The sequence below is a fragment of the Prunus avium genome, chromosome 5 (genome assembly GCF_965620075.1).
Source record: "Prunus avium chromosome 5, drPruAviu1.hap1.1, whole genome shotgun sequence".
NCBI classification, from domain to species: Eukaryota; Viridiplantae; Streptophyta; class Magnoliopsida; order Rosales; family Rosaceae; genus Prunus; species Prunus avium.
The window spans coordinates 8638238-8659433 of record NC_142288.1 but is presented as its reverse complement, the minus strand read 5'-3'; the positions used below and the strand labels follow the sequence as shown (position 1 = coordinate 8659433).

General features: G+C 40.3%; 1 protein-coding gene, 1 long non-coding RNA gene and 1 other non-coding gene across 4 annotated transcripts; 2 read left to right on the top strand and 1 right to left on the bottom strand.

Moving 5' to 3' along the window:
- Positions 1–1787: 1787 nt before the first annotated feature.
- Positions 1788–8530, top strand: LOC110772165 (uncharacterized). Of its 2 annotated transcripts, XR_015836053.1 has the most exons (5): positions 1788–2035; positions 2109–2212; positions 2319–2381; positions 2476–2592; positions 8217–8530. It is a non-coding gene; the product is annotated as an uncharacterized LOC110772165 (long non-coding RNA). The 2 variants fall into 2 exon arrangements; XR_015836052.1 differs by having other exon boundaries at positions 1788–2212.
- LOC110772166 (uncharacterized) lies at positions 2934–3918 on the bottom strand. Its single transcript, XM_021976578.2, has one exon. It carries the CDS (start codon positions 3867–3869, stop codon positions 2934–2936), a length of 936 nt encoding a protein of 311 aa, XP_021832270.2. The 5' UTR covers positions 3870–3918.
- Positions 7707–7811, top strand: LOC148294247 (small nucleolar RNA R71). Its single transcript, XR_015836131.1, has one exon. It is a non-coding gene; the product is annotated as a small nucleolar RNA R71 (small nucleolar RNA).
- Positions 8531–21196: the final 12666 nt, after the last annotated feature.

Sequence of the window (21196 nt, the reverse complement as noted above, 5' to 3'; positions counted from 1 at the left end):
TAAAATCCAAATTGGACTAGGAGAATCCGCCCCCAATCTGCCCAGCCACGTTTTGACCTCAAATCTGATCCAAATCTGGCCCAATACAGCTCATTTTAAAGATAAAAACGTTCTGAACACTTCTCCAGAAGGCCACGAATCCATCAGAGGTCATCTCGGGCTCCAAAAACGCCATAAAAGCCCAACACGTCACTTTCCAGCACTGCACACTGCTCCTTTATTTTATCGCCAGAAAATAACCGCTTGGTAGAAAAGTCTGAAATTTTGATACGATCAAGCCAAGTGACTCACGAACATCCTCCAACTGAAATTACTCCAAAATTCGTCCATTTGATTATGTTTTGCTCCAGAGAAAGTCGAAAGTCCTATATTGAGAAAACAATTCAAAGTATCAAAATTCTTCCAAAATATGAACCAAAATGTACCAAGAATGGGGTTAAATATATAATATAAAATATACCCATCAAAATACCCCCAAACTTAGCTTTTTGCTTGTCCTCAAGCAAAACAAATCTAAACAACAAAAATAAATAAGTAAAAACTAATAAACGAAAAACTTTAAATAAAACCTAACTAAACAAAATTTCCATTCAAGTTTCAATCCATAGAAAATGTTAAAAATCAGAACATCTTTTCAACAGTTTCAACCAATCCCACTACAGAGTCTAAGCCATTTAGAGTCAATTAGAAAAGAATTCACAAATTTCCTTTGGTGTAAAGTGAACCATCATAGTTAAGGAGACTCGACTAAAACCCTTACCTCTCATCCCTTTTATTCAAACTTCACACACTTATTTCACTTTTGTTTTTTTTTGTTTTTTTTGTTTTTTTTTTTTGTTTTTTTGTTTTTTTCCTCTTTTTATTTTATTTTAATAATGGTGGTCATGCAATGTCGGATCACTTAAGCTTTCGATCCAACCCATGTAGCGAGCTTTAGGTCAATGACTCCCAAACCAACTAAGGCTTTAGGGCACTAGGTGTAGAACACCCCTAAGGACTTATTAACCCGAGCTGGAAAGGCTACGAAACCAACTAACCACCCTGCCCCATGCCAAAACTCTACCGTTTGACTCGAGAATCACTGCTGATTAGGCAGGACTGGCCCGGTTACTAGCAAAGCGTCGGGTGAGGCAATTATTACTTTATAACACATACTAACTTTATTTTATATAGAACAAAAATTAAAACACACTTGGACAAAAAGTAAGTATTTTGATCTCACTCCCCACAAACCATGTTGGTGTGATGTGCAAATTTCAAAGTGTAATTCATGAATTAGTATCCAAGCAACAATAAATAGAAAAGACTCTAATGAGGGATTGATCTTCACCATGTCCATTTGTTCTAACCTTTAAAATAATCTATGGATATTAACTTAAAACGAAAATTTTAAACAAGACTCAAAAAATTTAAAAATCTAAAATTTACTTTCCCACCCCCAAACTGTAGTCACACATTGTCCTCAAGGTGTGGAAAATAAAATAAGGCAGTTAAGAAAAATAGCAAAGCCAAAAATAGAACAGAGAAAGAAAATGCGAGCACCAATAAAAGAAAGAACCGAAGAAAAAGTTAAAACAAGAAAAGAAGGAGAAGAGCACACCTGGCAAATTGTTGAGGAGTCACTAAAATTGAACAGCAAGAGTGGACGCTGGCCATTACCCACTTGGATGAAATGTTGAAAGTGTTGTCTGTAGCTCTTTTTTTATTTTTTTCTTTTCTTGTCTCTTGTTTTGAATTGAATTGACGCACCCAAATGGGAATGGACGCCAGCTAGTAGCCTCCATCAGTCTCTCCGTCGTTATTTATCGCTCAACTTCTCCTTGGCAGACCAAAAAGGAACCAAAATCTCTCTCTTGTGGGTTTCTCAAAACTCAAACCCTTCCCTCTCTCTGTCAGCTCAATCACCTGCGCCCACAATCGATTTGGTTCTCTCTCTTTTGTCAAAACACAGAACGCTCTCTTCTCTTAGCGAAACTCAACACACCAGCAGATCGTCGCTCAAACCATAAACAGCCTTTCTTTGAAACTTCAATCCGTGAGTCTCCAAATCCGATCTGGTCATTGTTGGTGTCTTTTTGGTTCAGAGACCTAACACATATTGGTCGCAGATTGCGGCTATCTGATAGATCTGAGGAGAAAAGATGCGCAAGGAGCAAATCTGTTAGGAAAATGAAAGAGACATCTCCCAGTGTGCAAGATAGGAATCCGGAAGGTATAAACGCTTGTCCTTGCGCTTCGCACTTTGAGTATTGGGCATGAGACATAATCTGGTTCATGAAAAACATATGCTGAGTAATAGTCAGTTCTGGCATGTGTAGGAACCCCAATGTGGCCTCGGTGCAAAGGTAGCAGCTATGAACAGCTCTGATGTCCATATGAAAGTAAGATGACCAACCAAGTTTGTTGTGGGTTGTGATCTGTATGGAGGTTTGTTCTTTGTCTCTGCAAGTACTGATATGGATGTGCATTGTGTAGGAAAAAGGTATATCCAGGAGAGGTGCAAGGGCAAGGCAGGGAACACACAAACTTAGAGGACAACGCAGCACCAAAAAAAAAAAAAAATTCGAGGATCCCAGATCTGGCATCTGGCAGGTATAATTTTGAATTCCGTAAACTGGCTGCTGGGTGCCTGATTCCAGTGTAGGATTTGCTGCTGGGTGCATGATTCTAGCATAGGAATAGCTGCCTTTGATGTTCATGTAGACTTGCTACTGGGTGCATGATTCCAGTATAGGATAATCTGCTAGTATGTTTGTTGCTGCTGATGGTTGTGTCCTGAATTGAACCAAATATGTGTTAGGAGTATAAAGAAATTAAAACAACTAGATAAAGAAAAACAAAATAAAAGAAAGAAAGAGTTTAGAAACATTGGGTTGCCTCCCAATAAGCGCTTTATTTTAAGTCTATAGCTAGACGTTGCAGAAGCCTGGTGGTCAGATCACTGGTTCCTTCAGAGTCAGTGACTCGCGTGCAATATCGAAGGGCGACTCCAAATATGGTTTCAGCCTGTGACCGTTCACTTTGAATGTGTTGCCATTAATTTCACTTGTAATATCAACCGCCCCATGAGGATAAACCTTAGTAACCAAATAGGGACCATTCCAACGAGACTTTAACTTCCCTGGAAATAACTTCAACCTTGAACTAAATAACAAAACTTTTTGCCCTGGATGAAAATTCTTTCTGAGAATTTGAGTGTCATGAAATGCCTTGGTTTTTTCTTTGTAAATGCGCGAACTCTCATAAGCATCATTACGAATTTCCTCAAGCTCATTAATCTGCAATTTACGTTTTTCTCCAGCGGAATCATAGGAAAAATTCAACTCTTTAATAGCCCAAAACGCCTTATGCTCTAGCTCCATAGGTAAGTGACAAGCCTTACCATAAACCAGCCGAAATGGGGACATCCCAATTGGGCCTTTAAATGCTGTTCTGTACGCCCAGAGAGCATCACTCAATTTCAAACTCCAGTCTCTTCGAGTAGAGCTAACTGTTTTTTCAAGAATTCGCTTGATTTCTCTATTTGAAACTTCAACCTGTCCTGATGTTTGTGGATGATAAGGAGTAGCAACACGATGGGTGATCCCATACTTAGCCAACAACGTAGCAAACGATCTGTTAACAAAGTGCTTACCCCCATCACTTAGAATGACACGCGGTGTTCCAAATCGTGGAAAAAGTACCCCTTGGAGGAATTTCAGAACAACTGATCCTTGATTGGTTGATGCTGCAATTGCCTCGACCCATTTAGAAACATATTCAACAGCCACCAAAATATACTGATTGCCATGGGACATTGGGAATGGTCCCATGAAATCAATACCCCAAACATCAAACAATTCAACGACTAATATACTTTGTTGAGGCATTTCATTCCTTTTGGACTGATTACCCACCCTTTGACAACGGTCACAAGATCTACACCAACTATTTGCATCCTTGAAGAGAGTAGGCCAAAACAATCCACTTTGCAAAATTTTAGCTGCTGTCCTCTTAGGGCCAAAATGTCCCCCACAAGCATACTGATGTGCAAACTTTAAAACACTTTCATGCTCTTCTTCTGGAATACACCTGCGAATAACTTGGTCTGAACAATATTTGTATAAATATGGTTCATCCCAAAAATAATACTTTGCATCTGCCAAAAATTTCTTTTTCTGCTGGAAAGTAAAATCTGGATGAAGTACCCCTCTAGCCAAATAATTAACTAAATCAGCAAACCATGGGGAAATGATATGGGCAGCAAATAATTGTTCATCTGGAAAATTTTCATTCAAAGGCAGCAAGTCTTCTTCTGCAGAAATTGGCACAATCAACCTGGACAAATGATCAGCCACAACATTTTCACTACCCTTCTTATCCCTGATTTCTAAGTCAAACTCTTGTAGTAAAAGAATCCAACGAATTAATCGAGGCTTAGCATCTTTCTTCGACAACAAATACTTCAAAGCTGCATGATCTGTGTAAACAATCACCTTAGCCCCAACTAAGTAAGAACGAAATTTTTCTAATGCAAAAATAACTGCCAACAATTCCTTCTCTGTGGTCGCATAGTTCAGCTGTGCATCATTGAGAGTCCGACTGGCATAATGAATGACTTGGGGAAGCTTATCTTTCCGCTGTCCAAGAACCGCTCCTACTGCGTAATCTGAAGCATCACACATCAATTCGAAAGGTAAACTCCAATTAGGTGCTGCAATAATGGGTGCTGTAGTGAGGAGTGTCTTTAACTTGTTGAAAGCCTCCAAACAAGCATCATCAAAAACAAAAGGAGCATCCTTAGCCAATAAAGTACACAATGGTCGGCTAATCTTGGAGAAATCCTTAATAAACCGTCTGTAAAACCCAGCATGACCAAGAAAAGATCGAACACTTTTAACAGTTGTCGGTGGTGGCAGCTTTGCAATTACATCAATTTTGGCCTTATCAACCTCAATACCCCTGTTAGAAATCAAGTGGCCTAGGACAATCCCCTGCTTAACCATGAAATGACACTTTTCCCAATTTAAAACAAGGTTTGTCTTAATGCATCTGTCAAGAACTAGGGATAAATTGTTCAAACATTCATCAAAAGAATCCCCAAAAACAGAAAAGTCGTCCATAAACACTTCAACTACCTGTTCAACCAATCCGGAAAATATGCTCATCATGCATCGTTGAAACGTTGCAGGAGCATTGCACAAACCAAAGGGCATTCTTCGATATGCAAAAGTCCCAAAAGGACATGTAAATGTTGTCTTCTCTTGATCCTCAGGTGCAACTGGAATTTGGTTGTACCCTGAATACCCATCCAAAAAACAATAGAACGCACGACCAGCCAACCTTTCCAACATTTGATCAGTGAAAGGCAATGGAAAATGATCCTTTCTAGTACCAGCATTGATCTTTCTGTAGTCAACACACATACGCCACCCAGTAGTCAAACGTGTAGGCACAAGTTCATTATTATCATTCTTCACAACTGTAATTCCAGAACGCTTGGGCACCACTTGAGTTGCACTAACCCACTTACTATCTGAAATTGGGTAGATCATCCCAGCATCTAGAAGCTTCATAACTTCAGTACGAACCACTTCTTTCATAATTGGATTCAAACGACGTTGAGCATCAATGGTGGGCTTTACTCCATCTTCCATAAGAATTCGATGCATGCAAATTGTAGGGCTGATCCCTTTAATGTCTGCTATAGTCCAACCGATTGCATCTTGATAATTTCTTAAAATACGCAGCAATTTTTCTTCTTCTGTTGATGATAAGTCAGCAGCTATAATAACTGGCAGCGAAGAATTTGCACCTAGATAAGCGTATTTCAAGTGTCCTGGCAGTACTTTTAAATCCAGTTTAGGTGGCTGTACTTTAGAGGGCTGCAACGGTTTTTTCGGTTCCCCTAAACTCTCAAAAACGTGCCTCCAACGGGGGTGTAGAAAAGGAGCACTTTCCAAAGCTGAAACATACTCAAAAACCTCTTCATCTGCAGTGTTTTTATTCTCCAACCCATGCAACACCTTTAACAATGGATCTGATGTCAAACGGGGCATAATTTCAGCATGCATTAAGCTGTCTAACATGTCAACACGCATACAATCTTGCACATCAGCTGGCCTTTTGGTTACTTCAAATAAACTGAAAATAACGGACTGATTTTGCACTCTAAGTGTAAGTGTCCCAGCCTCAACATCAATTAAGGTTCGAGCAGTAGCCATGAACGGACGCCCCAAAATAATCGGTGTTTGCATATCTTCATCCATATCCAAGACCACAAAATCTGCAGGAAGATAGAGATTATCCACTTTAATAATGAGATCTTCAATAATTCCCCTAGGGTAAGCAACTGAACGATCCGCTAGTTGTAGAATAACTGATGTAGGCTTGATTTCTCCTTGTCCTAGTCTCTGAAAAATAGAAAAAGGCATTAAATTAATACTGGCACCCAAATCAATTAAAGCACGTTTAAAATTAGAATTTCCAATTGTGCATGAAATTGTAAAACTCCCTGGGTCTTGTTTCTTTGGAGGCAGTTTGTGTAATAAAACTGCACTGCACTGTTCTGTAAGAATAACTTTTTCAAAATCCACGAGCTTCTTTTTCTTTGTGCAAACATCCTTTAAAAACTTGGCATAAGATGGAATGTTCTTAATTGCATCAATCAATGGGAGATTGATCTGAACTTTGGCCAACGTCTTCATAAAATCTGTCAACTGTTGATCTTTAACTTTGGGCTTCAACCTTTCGGGATAAGGCATTGGAGGCACATAAACACGTTCTGCAGTTTCTGCAGCACTTTTTTCACTGTTTTCGGGTCCGCCCATAGATGCTGTAGAATCTGCAAAAACTTCAGAATCTGCAAATTTTCCTGAATCTGTTTGTGGCTGTGATGCTGCCTGCGAATTTCCAGCACAAATGTCACCTCTATTGTCATAACTTTTACCTGAACGTAGAACTCGAACTGCCTTACAATCTGCGCATCCCCTTGGATTCTGTTCAGTTTGGCTAGGAAATGTACCCGGTGCTCTTTCTGAAACTTGGAATGCAATTTGCCCCATTTGTTTTTCTATGTTTTTCACTGTTGCCTGTAAATTTTGGAATTCTTGACTAGTGGCGTTTGCTAATTTTTCAATTGCAACCTCCCAAGCAGCCTTAGGCGCAGCAGGTTGTTGTACCTGTTGTTGAAATTGTGGCCTTGCAGGCTGATCTCTGTCCCACTTAAAATTAGGATGATCTCTCCAACCCGGGTTGTAAACATTTGAATACGGGTCATATCTTGGACGCTGGAAATTATTAAATGCATTAACTTGTTCCGCTGCAAATTCCGGATAAGCATCTTTATGCGGACAACTCAAAAAATCATGGGTTGTCACATTGCAAATGCTACAAGCAGCTGGTAAAGGCTGTTGTACAGCAACCTGTGAACCTGGAATTCTTTGTAATAACATGTCAAATTTTGCATCAAATCTTTCAAGCTTTTTCTCCATTTTTTCAATTTGTGCCGACATATATGGAGAACCATTAGATATCTCAAAAACAGACCTTGATTGTGGCTGCTCAACTGCCCATTGCTGTGTATCTGCTGCCATTTTTTCAAATAATAAACAAGCCTCTTGTGCATTTTTATCCTTGTACGAACCTCCGCATGAAGCGTTGACAAGAGTTTTTGTTGTCATATTTAACCCTCTGAAAAATATATGCACTTGATCCGTACTGCTAATACCAGAATGTGGGCATTTTCTATTCAACTCTTTAAACCGTTCCCACGCCTCATGAAACTCTTCATTTGGTTTTTGGGCAAAAGATAAAATTTGAGTTCTCATGTCGAGAGTCTTTGAAGTTGGATAATACTTGTTTAAAAATTTCTCACTGAGTTGGTTCCAAGTGCTAATGCTTCCATATGGAAGTGTGAGGAGTCATCTCCTTGCTTGATCTTTCAATGTGTATGGAAATAAACGAAGCTTAATAGATTCAGCTGAAAATCCTTTCACCAAAATATTCTTGCATCCCATTAAAAATTCTGCAATGTGCATGTTAGGATCATCGGTTGATAACCCATGATATGTAGGTAGAATACTCAACATGTGATGCTTGATTTCGAATGTAGACCCTTCCTCCACTGTTGGATATGTAATGCAACCTGGTATGTTAGTTGCATGAGCTGTTAAAGAATTACCCAAAGGATCACCAGCCTCTGGAATAACAAAAGCCATTGTTTCTTTACTGTGCAGGTCCTCAGAATATAAAGACTGCAGAAAAGTTCCTTGGAGTGAAGGAACCCACAGCAAATTTTGCTCCCTGCTTCTCCTCCTTAAAGATTGCTCAGGTTCTGGATCAAACGGAAACAATTGCTGAACTGCTGAACGTGTGCTGACCATGCACAGATTGTAATCTGCACTGCCTTGCTGTGATCTGTAAAAATAAAATAAAAACGAAAATTAGTTTTTTTATTTTTAAATTTTTATGTACAGCAATAATTAATGCAGAATCTGATTAGAATGAATTATTTGAAATAATCCCCGGCAACGGCGCCAATTTCTTGATAGGCTTTTCAGTACCTGCGCAAACAGGGTTAAAACTCCTACAAAACTTGCAAGAATGACAAGGTTATTGTAGTATAAATGATTCTCGCAAGGTCGTTCTCCGCAGGGATTATTAAATAACTCGTAGCAACCAAATTCTAATTAATTATTGTAAAAGAGAAAGTTGAGATGTTTGATTTTAAGACCTTAACTTAAAACGAATTTAACTAATAAAAATAAGGCAATATGCAAACTTAAAGCTAAGGGCAAGAGAAACAGTTGTGTTTTTAGAAATTAAATTAAGAAAGCACTAGGGATCCGCCGTCACCTTAACAATTCTATATAGTTCTCCCAATTACTTATGACCTGTACATGCATATTTCGAAGGTTCGGTATTCCTAATATATGCCTACTTGGACCCCCAACATAGAGCGTATATCACACATGCAATCCGTCTGTGGTATTCAGATCAAATCTAAACATACATGACTCATTAAGTTCTGTGAAACCTTTTGAAAAACCATGCAACCCTTAAGACGTGGTATTCATCCTAAGTGAACTTGCACATATTAATCACAAGAAGCCTTCGTCAATTTCAGGGACCGACCTCCGACCGAAACTGCATCAAATTACTTTTCTAAACATCCTAATGGTGATCAAGCATTAAGACACTTAGATAGTTTAACCCAGTGATGAATAATTCGAAAACCTGCATGCATATAATCATAAGCAAATTGGACAGAAACTACATATTCTTGCTAAGGCTCGTGGCCTCACCCTAGCAAAAGAGAGTTAGTTACGCATGTTCATAATAAAAATAATCAAGTTCTTCATTCAAATAATAAAGATCGAAAACACCTTGAAGTAGAAATTCTTCACAAATCCTAGCAAAGTCGCGTTCAAAAGCCAAAAGAAAAACCCCAAAAAATTGTGAAATAGAACTTACATACTCCCTAAAACCTAGCTGCCCAGAACCTGCTTTTCTATCCCCACAAGGAAACTAAATAAAATAAAATAATGACATGACATAAAATCCAAATTGGACTAGGAGAATCCGCCCCCAATCTGCCCAGCCACGTTTTGACCTCAAATCTGATCCAAATCTGGCCCAATACAGCTCATTTTAAAGATAAAAACGTTCTGAACACTTCTCCAGAAGGCCACGAATCCATCAGAGGTCATCTCGGGCTCCAAAAACGCCATAAAAGCCCAACACGTCACTTTCCAGCACTGCACACTGCTCCTTTATTTTATCGCCAGAAAATAACCGCTTGGTAGAAAAGTCTGAAATTTTGATACGATCAAGCCAAGCGACTCACGAACATCCTCCAACTGGAATTACTCCAAAATTCGTCCATTTGATTATGTTTTGCTCCAGAGAAAGTCGAAAGTCCTATATTGAGAAAACAATTCAAAGTATCAAAATTCTTCCAAAATATGAACCAAAATGTACCAAGAATGGGGTTAAATATATAATATAAAATATACCCATCAGCAAGACAAGTACGAGGTCGTACCCACGAAGACTGAGAAGTTAAAACTAGTTATGTACTTAGCTTACCAAATTCAAGAAAGTAGGAGGTTATGTCTAAAACAGAATTTAAAGCAAGAGTGGTTGTGATTGTTGAACAAAATAAGCAAAATGAAATTGCATACAAAAACAAGTAAACAAATGTAACAAAGAGTGGTTTTAAGATATGGAAAACAGATTTGGAGACTAGGGCATTCGAATCACCATAACAATTCAATTCTGGGTTATAAGGAGTCAAGTAACAAGTCTAATTCAGATTCAAAGATTGATTCTAGCTAAAGTATGATTAGGCCATGGTGTTTGGTCCTAACCTTGTGTTCCTAATTCCCTAATTTGATCATTTGTTGTCTAACCTAAAATTAAGCATTAGGAACCCATTAAGCATAGAAGAACAATTTAAACAACCAAGCATGTATCTAATCCCTGTTGTCGAATGTCCATACATACTCTTCCTATTCATAGTTCAATTCGAATTAAAGCATGGTGTCTACTCTTAATTCAAACCAAGATAGTTAACAAACAAGTTCTAATGGTGATCAATCATTCAAACAAGCATGTTAACTTATAGGCATAATGAATAAGAACATGAATCATGAATCAAACTTGAAACTCCAAACTTCAAACTTATAAACCCAGAATATTCATGTTAGGTTACATCGAAGCCCTAGTTATGGATTTAGCTACTCATAATGGAAAAGAAACTAAAACAGAAATGGGAAAACATAATGAATGCCATAAGAGTAGAAAAACCCTTTTCTGAAGTTCTTGTGGTGTCCAATGCTTCTCCAAGAGCTTCTCCACATCTAGAAGGATGTATGAAGGATATGGAGGTGATTTGGGATGAGTTTGAGTGAGTGGTGATGGCTGAGAAAGAGGAAATTCATAGGGAAATGGAAGGGAGTTTTCTGGAGCTGTTTTGGTGATTTTGGGGCAGTTTAGAGTATTGGGTTGATTGCTTGAGTGTTTGGGGTTGTGGAAATGTATGAGGATGATTTCTGGATGTGTTGATGGAATGATGGAAGTGTGGAGGATGGCTGAAGTGAGTTTGTAGCTTGAAGACTCCTCTATTTATAGGGCTAAGAGGGAGGAACATCATGATGAAATCCAACACCACCATTCCTCATTTAATACAACCCATAACTCCCACTTCATCTTGTCTATGTTAGTGTGGTTGGAATCAATCCCATCCCATACTTCTTTTGCTGCACCTCAAGCTTTCTTCACATGGGTGTTCAATTGTGGCTGCCTTTTGCTGCCAACCCATGTGGGTTTTCTTTTGGTTGCTGGAAATAAAAGATGCTGCTGAACCAGGCTTGGTGTATGAAGGCCTGAGATTTCAATATGTATGCAATGGGGCTCAAATTTGGATATGTCATAATAGACACCCATTGCAACAACGTTGATGAAGAATGAATTCCCATCTGAGCTGTATAAGTGTACGTTTTGGGCCTTGCAAGTTGACTGCCGAAAATAGACTGGAATGTATGGTGTGCATTTTGATGGGCCCATGGATGGGGCTTGACTTCATCAATTGATACGTTTTAGCAGTCCAACTTGCAGCTCAGAATCTCTTCTTTCCAACCACATATTAATTGGGCCAATACATGTTGGGAGGAGGAAGTTAAGGCCGAAGCAAATTGCTAACTCAGACTCCTCCCACCATATTATGATGTTGCCCAAGTTTTGGGCTCGATCCAAAATCAATAGGTGTTCCAAATTGGACAATTCAAGTTCAACGGCAGTTCGCTCCTAATTGGAGTGGTTGGTGTATTCCATACTTCTAGCGATTGGATTTCACTCACAACTCACCAAATGACTCCTCCCACCATATTATGATGTTGCCCAAGTTTTGGGATCGATCCGAAATCAATAGGTGTGAGAAATTGGACAATTCAAGTTCAACGGCAGTTCGTTCCTAATTGGAGTGGTTGGTGTATTCCATACTTCTAGCGATTGGATTTCACTCAAAACACACCAAATGACTCCTCCCACCATATTATGATATTGCCCAAGTTTGGGGCTCGATCCGAAATCAATAGCTGTTCCAAATTGGACAATTCAAGTTCAACGGCAGTTCGTTCCTAATTGGAGTGGTTGGTGTATTCCATACTTCTAGTGATTGGATTTCACTCACAACTCACCAAATGACTCCTCCCACCATATTATGATGTTGCCCAAGTTTTGGGCTCGATCCGAAATCAATAGGTGTTCCAAATTGGACAATTCAAGTTCAACGGCAGTTCGTTCCTAATTGGAGTGGTTTTTGTATTCCATACTTCCAGCGATTGGAATTCACTCAAAACTCACCAAATGACTCCTCCCACCATATTATGTTGTTGCCCAAGTTTGGGGCTCGATCCGAAATCAATAGGTGTGAGAAATTGGACAATTCAAGTTCAACGGCAGTTCGTTCCTAATTGGAGTGGTTGGTGTATTCCATACTTCTAGCGACTGGATTTCACTCAAAACTCACCAAATGACTCCTCCCACCATATTATGATGTTGCCCAAGTTTTTGGCTCGATCCGAAATCAATAGGTGTGGGAAATTGGACAATTCAAGTTCAACGGCAATTCGTTCCTAATTGGAGTGGTTGGTGTATTCCATACTTCTAGCGATTGGATTTCACTCAAAACTCACCAAATGACTCCTCCCACCATATTATGATGTTGCCCAAGTTTGGGGCTCGATCCGAAATCAATGGGTGTGAGAAATTGGACAATTCAAGTTCAACGGCAGTTCGTTCCTAATTGGAGTGGTTGGTGTATTCCATACTTCTAGCGATTGGATTTCACTCAAAACTCACCAAATGACTCCTCCCACCATATAATGATGTTACCCAAGTTTTGGGCTCGATCCGAAATCAATAGGTGTTCGAAATTGGACAATTCAAGTTCAACGGCAGTTGGTTCCTAATTGGAGTGGTTGGTGTATTCCATACTTCTAGCGATTGGATTTCACTCAAAACTCACAAAATGACTCCTCCCACCATATTACGATGTTCCCCAAGTTTTGGGCTCGATCCGAAATCAGTAGGTGTGAGAAATTGGACAATTCAATTTCAACGGCAGTTCTTTCCTAATTGGAGTGGTTGGTGTATTCCATACTTCTAGCGATTGGATTTCACTCAAAACTCACCAAATGACTCCTCCCACCAAATTATGATGTTCCCCAAGTTTTGGGCTCGATCCGAAATCAATAGGTTTGAGAAATTGGACAATTCAAGTTCAACGGCAGTTCGTTCCTAATTGGAGTGGTTGGTGTATTCCTTACTTCTTGCGATTGGATTTCTCTCAAAACTCACCAAATGACTCCCACCATATTATGACGTTGCCCAAGTTTTGGGATCGATCCGAAATCAATAGGTGTTTGAAATTGGAAAATTCAAGTATAACGGCAGTTCGTTCCTAACTGGAGTGGCTAGTGTATTCCATACTTCTAGCGATTGGATTTCACTCAAAACTCACCAAATGACTCCTCCCACCATATTATGATGTTGCCCAAGTTTTGGGCTCGATCCGAAATCAATAGGTGTGAGAAATTGGACAATTCAAGTTCAACGGCAGTTCGTTCCTAATTGGAGTGGTTGGTGTATTCCATACTTCTAGCGATTGGATTTCCCTCAAAACCCACCAAATGACTCCTCCCACCATATTATGATGTTGCCCAAGTTTTGGGCTCGATCCGAAATCAATAGGTGTGAGAAATTTTACAACTGAAGTTCAGCGGCAGTTCGTTCCTAATTGGAGTGGTTGGTGTATTCCATACTTCTAGCGATTGGATTTCACTCAAAACTCACCAAATGACACCTCCCACCATATTATCATGTTGCCCAAGTTTTGGGCTCGATTCGAAATCAATAGGTAACAGAAATTGGACAATTCAAGTTCAACGGCAGTTCGTTCCTAATTGGAGTGGTTGGTGTATTCCATACTTCTAGCGATTGGATTTCACTCAAAACTCACCAAATGACTCCTCCCACCATATTATGATGTTACCCACGTTTTGGGCTCGATCCGAAATCATTAGGTGTGAGAAATTGGACAATTCAAGTTCAACGGCAGTTCGTTCCTAATTGGAGTGGTTGGTGTATTCCATACTTCTAGCGATTGGATTTCACTCAAAACTCACCCAATGACTCTTCCCATCATATTATGTTGTTGCCCAAGTTTTGGGCTCGATGCGAAATCAATAGGTGTGAGAAAATGGACAATTGAAGTTCAACGGCAGCTCGTTCCTAATTGGAGTGGTTGGTGTATTCCATACCTCTAGCGATTGGATTTCACTCAAAACTCACCAAATGACTCCTCCCACCATGTTATGATGTTGCCCAAGTTTGGGGCCCGATCCGAAATCAATAGGTGTGAGAAATTGGACAATTCAAGTTCAACGGCAGTTCGTTCCTAATTGGAGTGGTTGGTGTATTCCATACCTCTAGCGATTGGATTTCTCTCAAAACTCACCAAATGACTCCTCCCACCATATTATGATGTTGCCCAAGTTTGGGGCTCGATCCGAAATCAATAGGTGTGAGAAATTGGACAATTCAAGTTCAACGGCAGTTCGTTCCTAATTGGACTGGTTGGTGTATTTCATACCTCTAGCTATTGGATTTCTCTCAAAACTCACCAAATGACTCCTCCAACCATATTATGAAGTTGCCCAAGTTTGGGGCTCGATCCGAAATCAATAGGTGTGAGAAATTGGACAATTCAAGTTCAACGGCAGTTCGTTCCTAATTGGAGTGGATGGTGTATTCCATACTTCTAGCGATTCTATTTCACTCAAACCTCACCAAATGACTCCTCCCACCATATTATGAAGTTGCTCAAGTTTTGGGCTCGATCCGAAATTAATAGGTGAAAGAAATTGGACAATTCAAGTTCAACGGCAGTCCGTTCCTAATTGGAGTGGTTGGTATATTCCATACTTCTAGCGATTGGATTTCACTCAAAACTCACGAAATAACTCCTCCAACCATATCATGATGTTGCCCAAGTTTTGGGCTCGATCCGATATAAATAGGTGTGAGAAATTGGACAATTCAAGTTCAACGGTAGTTCGTTCCTAATTGGAGTGGTTGGTGTATTCCATACTTCTAGCGATTGGATTTCACTCAAACCTCACAGAATGACTCCTCCCACCATGTTATGATGTTATCCATGTTTGGGGCTCGATCCGAAATCAATAGGTGTGAGAAATTGGACAATTCAAGTTCAACGGCAGTTCGTTCCTAATTGGAGGGGTTGGTGTATTCCACACTTCTAGTGATTGGATGTCACTCAAAACTCACCAAATGACTCCTCCCACCATATTACGATGTTGCCCAAGTTTTGGGCTCGATCCGATGTCAATAGTTTTGAGAAATTCTACAATTCAAGTTCAACGGCAGTTCGTTCCTAATTGGAGTGGTTGGTGTATTCCATACTTCTAGCGATTGGATTTCACTCAAAACTCACCAAATGACTCCCCCCACCATATTATGATGTTGCCCAAGTTTGGGGCTCTATCCGAAATCAATAGCTGTGAGAAATTGGACAATTCAAGTTCAACGGCAAGTCGTTCCTAATTGGAGTGGTTGGTGGATTCCATACTTATAGCGATTGGATTTCACCCAAAACTCACCAAATGACCCCTCCCACCATATTATCATGTTGCCCAGGTTTTGGGCTGGATCCGAAATCAATAGGTGTGAGAAATTGGACAATTCAAGTTCAACGGCAGTTCGTTCCTAATTGGAGTGATTGGTGTATTCCATACTTCTAGCGATTGGATTTCACTCAAAACTCACCAAATGACTCCTCCCACCATACTATGTTGTTGCCCAAGTTTGGGGCTCGATCCGAAATCAATAGGTGTGAGAAATTGGACAATTCTAGTTCAACGGCAGTTCGTTCCTAATTGGAGTGGTTGGTGTATTCCATACTTCTAGCGATTGGATTTCACTCAAAACTCACCAAATGACTCCTCCCACCATACTATGAAGTTGCCCCAGTTTTGGGCTCGATCCTAAATCAATAGGTGTGAGAAATTCGACAATTCAAGTTCAACGGCAATTCGTTCCTAAATCACCCCTCCCACCATATTATAATGTTGCCCAAGTTTTGGGCTCGATCCGAAATCAATAGGTGTTCCAAATTGGACAATTCAATTTCAACGGCAGTTCGTTCCTAATTGGAGTGATTGGTGTATTCCATACTTCTAGCGATTGGATTTCACTCAAAACTCACCAAATGACTCCTCCCTCCATATTATCATGTTGCCCAAGGTTGGGGCTCGATCCGAAATCAATAGCTGTGTGAAATTGGACAATTCAAGTTCAACGGCAGTTCGTTCCAAATTGGAGTGGTTGGTGTATTCCATACTTCTAGCGATTGGATTTCACCCAAAACTTACCAAATGACCCCTCCCACCATATTATCATGTTGCCCAGGTGTTGGGCTCAATCCGAAATCAATAGGTGTGAGAAATTGGACAATTCATGTTCAACGGCAGTTCGTTCCTAATTGGAGTGGTTGGTGTATTCCATACTTCTAGCGATTGGATTTCACCCAAAACTCACCAAATGACCCCTCCCACCATATTATCATGTTGCCCAGGTTTTGGGCTCGATCTGAAATCAATAGGTGTTCCAAATTGGACAATTCAAGTTCAACGGCAATTCGTTCCTAATTGGAGTGGTTGGTGTATTCCATACTTCTAGCGATTGGATTTCACTCAAAACTCACCAAATGACTCCTCCCACCATATTTTGTTGTTGCCCAAGTTTTGGACTCGATCCGAAATCAATAGGTGTTCCAAATTGGACAATTCAAGTTCAACGGCAGTTCATTCCTAATTGGAGTGGTTGGTGTATTCCATACTTCTAGCGATTGGATTTCACTCAAAACTCACCAAATGACTCCTCCCACCATATTATGATGTTGCCCAAGTTTTGGGCTCGATCCGAAATCAATAGGTGTTCCAAATTGGACAATTCAAGTTCAACGGCAGTTTGTTCCTAATTGGAGTGGTTGGTGTATTCCATACTTCTAGCGATCGGATTTCCCTCAAAACTCACCAAATGACTCCTCCCACCATATTATGAGGTTGCCCAAGTTTTGGGCTCGATCCGAAATCAATAGGTATGAGAAATTGGACAATTCAAGTTCAACGACAGTTCGTTTCCAATTGGAGTGGTTGGTGTATTCCATACTTATAGCAAATGGATTTCACTCAAAACTCACCAAATGACTCCTCCCACCATATTATGATGTTGCCCAAGTTTTGGGCTTGATCCGAAGTCAATAGGTGTTTGAAATTGGTCAATTCAATTTCAACGACAGGTCGTTCCTAGTTGGAGTGGTTGGTGTATTCCATACGTCTAGCAATTGGATTTCACTCAAAACTCACCATATGACTCCTCCCACCATATGACTCCTCCCACCTTATTATGATGTTGCCCAAGTTTTGGGCTCGATCCGAAATCAATAGGTGTGAGAAATTGGTAAATTCAATTTCAACGACAGTCCGTTCCTAATTGGAGTGGTTGGTGTATTCCATACATCTAGCAATTGGATTTCACTCAAAACTCACCAAATGACTCCTGCCACCATATTATGATGTTGCCCAAGTTTTGGGCTCGATCCGAAGTCAATAGGTGTATGAAATTGGTCAATTCAATTTCAACGACAGTTCGTTCCTAATTGGAATGGTTGGTGTATTCCATACGTCTAGCGATTGGATTTCACTCAAAACTCACCAAATGACTCCTCCCACCATATTATCATGTTTCCCAAGTTTTGGGCTCGATCCGAAATCAATAGGTGTGAGAAATTGGTAAATTCAATTTCAACGACAGTTCGTTCCTAATTGGAGTGGTTGGTGTATTCCATACTTCTAGCGATTGGATTTCACTCAAAACTCACCAAATGAATCCTCCCTCCAAATTATGATGTTGCCCAAGTTTTGGGCTCGATCCGAAATCAATAGGTCTGAGAAATTGGTCAATTCAATTTCAACGACAGTTCGTTTCTAATTGGAGTGGTTGGTGTATTCCATACTTCTAGCGATTGGATTTCACGCAAAACTCACCAAACGACTCCTCCCACCATATTATGATGTTGTCCAAGTTTTGGGCTCGATCCGAAATCAATAGGTGTTCCAAATTGGACAATTCAAGTTAAACGGCAGTTCGTTCCTAATTGGAATGGTTGGTGTATTCCATACTTCTAGCGATCGGATTTCACTCAAAACTCACCAAATGACTCCTCCCACCATATTATGTTGCTGCTCAAGTTTTGGGCTCGATCCGAAATCAATAGGTGTTCCGAATTGGACAATTCAAGTTCATTGGCAGTTCGTTCCTAACTGGAGTGGTTGGTGTATTCCATACTTCTAGCGATTGGATTTCACTCAAAACTCACCAAATGACTCCTCCCACCATATTATCATGTTGCCCAAGTTTGGGGCTCGATCCGAAATCAATAGCTGTGTGAAATTGGACAATTCAAATTCAACGGCAGTTCGTTCCTAATTGGTGTGGTTGGTGTATTCCATACTTCTAGCGATTGGATTTCACCCAAAACTCACCAAATGACCCCTCCCACCATATTATCATGTTGCCCAGGTGTTGGGCTCAATCCGAAATCAATAGGTGTGAGAAATTGGACAATTCAAGTTCAACGGCAGTTCGTTCCTAATTGGAGTGGTTGGTGTATTCCATACTTCTAGCGATTGGATTTCACCCAAAACTCACCAAATGACCCCTCCCACCACATTATCATGTTGCCCAGGTTTTGGGCTCGATCTGAAATCAATAGGTGTGAGAAATTGGACAATTCAAGTTCAACGGCAGTTCGTTCCTAATTGAAGTGGTTGGTGTATTCCATACTTCTAGCGATTGGATTTCACTCAAAACTCACCAAATGACTCCTCCCACCATATTTTGTTGTTGCCCAAGTTTTGGACTCGATCCGAAATCAATAGGTGTTCCAAATTGGACAATTCAAGTTCAACGGCAGTTCGTTCCTAATTGGAGTGGTTGGTGTATTCCATACTTCTAGCGATCGGATTTCCCTCAAAACTCACCAAATGACTACTCCCACCATATTATGAGGTTGCCCATGTTTTGGGCTCGATCCGAAATCAATAGGTATGAGAAATTGGACAATTGAAGTTCAACGGCAGTTCGTTCCTAATTGGAGTGGTTGGTGTATTCCATACTTATAGCAAATGGATTTCACTCAAAACTCACCAAATGACTCCTCCCACCATATTATGACGTTGCCCAAGTTTTGGGATCGATCCGAAATCAATAGGTGTTTGAAATTGGAAAATTCAAGTATAACGGCAGTTCGTTCCTAACTGGAGTGGCTAGTGTATTCCATACTTCTAGCGATTGGATTTCTCTCAAAACTCTCCAAATGACTCCTCCCACCACATTATGATGTTGCCCAAGTTTTGGGCTCGATCCGAAATCAATAGGTGTGAGAAATTGGTAAATTCAATTTCAACGACAGTCCCTTCCTAATTGGAGTGGTTGGTGTATTCCATACATCTAGCGATTGCATTTCACTCAAAACTCACCAAATGACTCCTCCCACCATATTATGATGTTGCCCAAGTTTTGGGCTCGATCCGAAGTCAATAGGTGTATGAAATTGGTCAATTCAATTTCAACGACAGTCCGTTCCGAATTGGAGTGGTTGGTGTATTCCATACGTCTAGCGATTGGATTTCACTCAAAATTCACCAAATGACTCCTCCCACCGTATTTTGTTGTTGCCCAAGTTTTGGACTCGATCCGAAATCAATAGGTGTTCCAAATTGGACAATTCAAGTTCAACGGCAGTTTGTTCCTAATTTTAGTGGTTGGTGTATTCCATACTTCTAGCGATTGGATTTCACTCAAAACTCACCAAATGACTCCTCCCACCATATTATGATGTTGCCCAAGTTTTGGGCTCGATCCGAAATCAATAGGTGTTCCAAATTGGACAATTCAAGTTCATTGGCAGTTCGTTCCTAACTGGAGTGGTTGGTGCATTTCATACTTCTAGCGATTGGATTTCACTTAAAACTCACCAAATGACTCCTCCCACCATATTATGAGGTTGCCCATGTTTTGGGCTCGATCCGAAATCAATAGGTATGAGAAATTGGACAATTCAAGTTCAACGGCAGTTCGTTCCTAATTGGAGTGGTTGGTGTATTCCATACTTCTAGCGATTGGATTTCACCCAAAACTCACCAAATGACCCCTCCCACCATATTATCATGTTGCCCAGGTGTTGGGCTCAATCCGAAATCAATGGGTGTGAGAAATTGGACAATTCAAGTTCAACGGCAGTTCGTTCCTAATTGGAGTGGTTGGCGTATTCCATACTTCTAGCGATTGGATTTCCCCCAAAACTCACCAAATGACCCCTCCCACCATATTATCATGTTGCCCAGGTGTTGGGCTCAATCCGAAATCAATAGGTGTGAGAAATTGGACAATTCAAGTTCAACGGCAGTTTGTTCCTAATTGGAGTGGTTGGTGTATTCCATACTTCTGGCGATTGGATTTCACTCAAAACTCACCAAATGACTCCTCCCACCATATTTTGTTGTTGCCCAAGTTTTGGGCTCGATCCGAAATCAATAGGTGTGAGAAATTGGTCAATTCAATTTCAACGACAGTTCGTTCCAAATTGGAGTGGTAGGTAATACCATACGTCTAGCGATTGGATTTCACTGAAAACTCACCAAATGACTCCTCCCACCATATTATGATGTTGCCCAAGTTTTGGGCTCGATCCGAAATCAATAGGTGTTCCAAATTGGACAATTCAAGTTCAACGGCAGTTCGTTCCTAATTGGAGTGGTTGGTGTATTCCATACTTCTAGCGATTTGATTTCACTCAAAACCCACCAAATGACTCCTCCCACCATATTACGATGTTGCCCAAGTTTTGGGCTCGATCCGAAATCATTACGTGTTCCAAATTGGACAATTCAAGTTCAACGGCAGTTCGTTCCTAATTGGAGTGGTTGGTGTATTCCATACTTCTAGCGATTGGATTTCACTCAAAACTCACCAAATGACTCCTCCCACCATATTATGATGTTGCCCAAGTTTTGGGATCGATCCGAAATCAATAGGTGTTCCAAATTGGACAATTCAAGTTCAACGGCAG

Coding starts and splice junctions, on each gene's coding strand:
- LOC110772166 (XM_021976578.2), bottom strand. CDS start 3,869: ATGCCTCAACAAAGTATATTAGTCGTTGAATTGTTTGATGTTTGGGGT.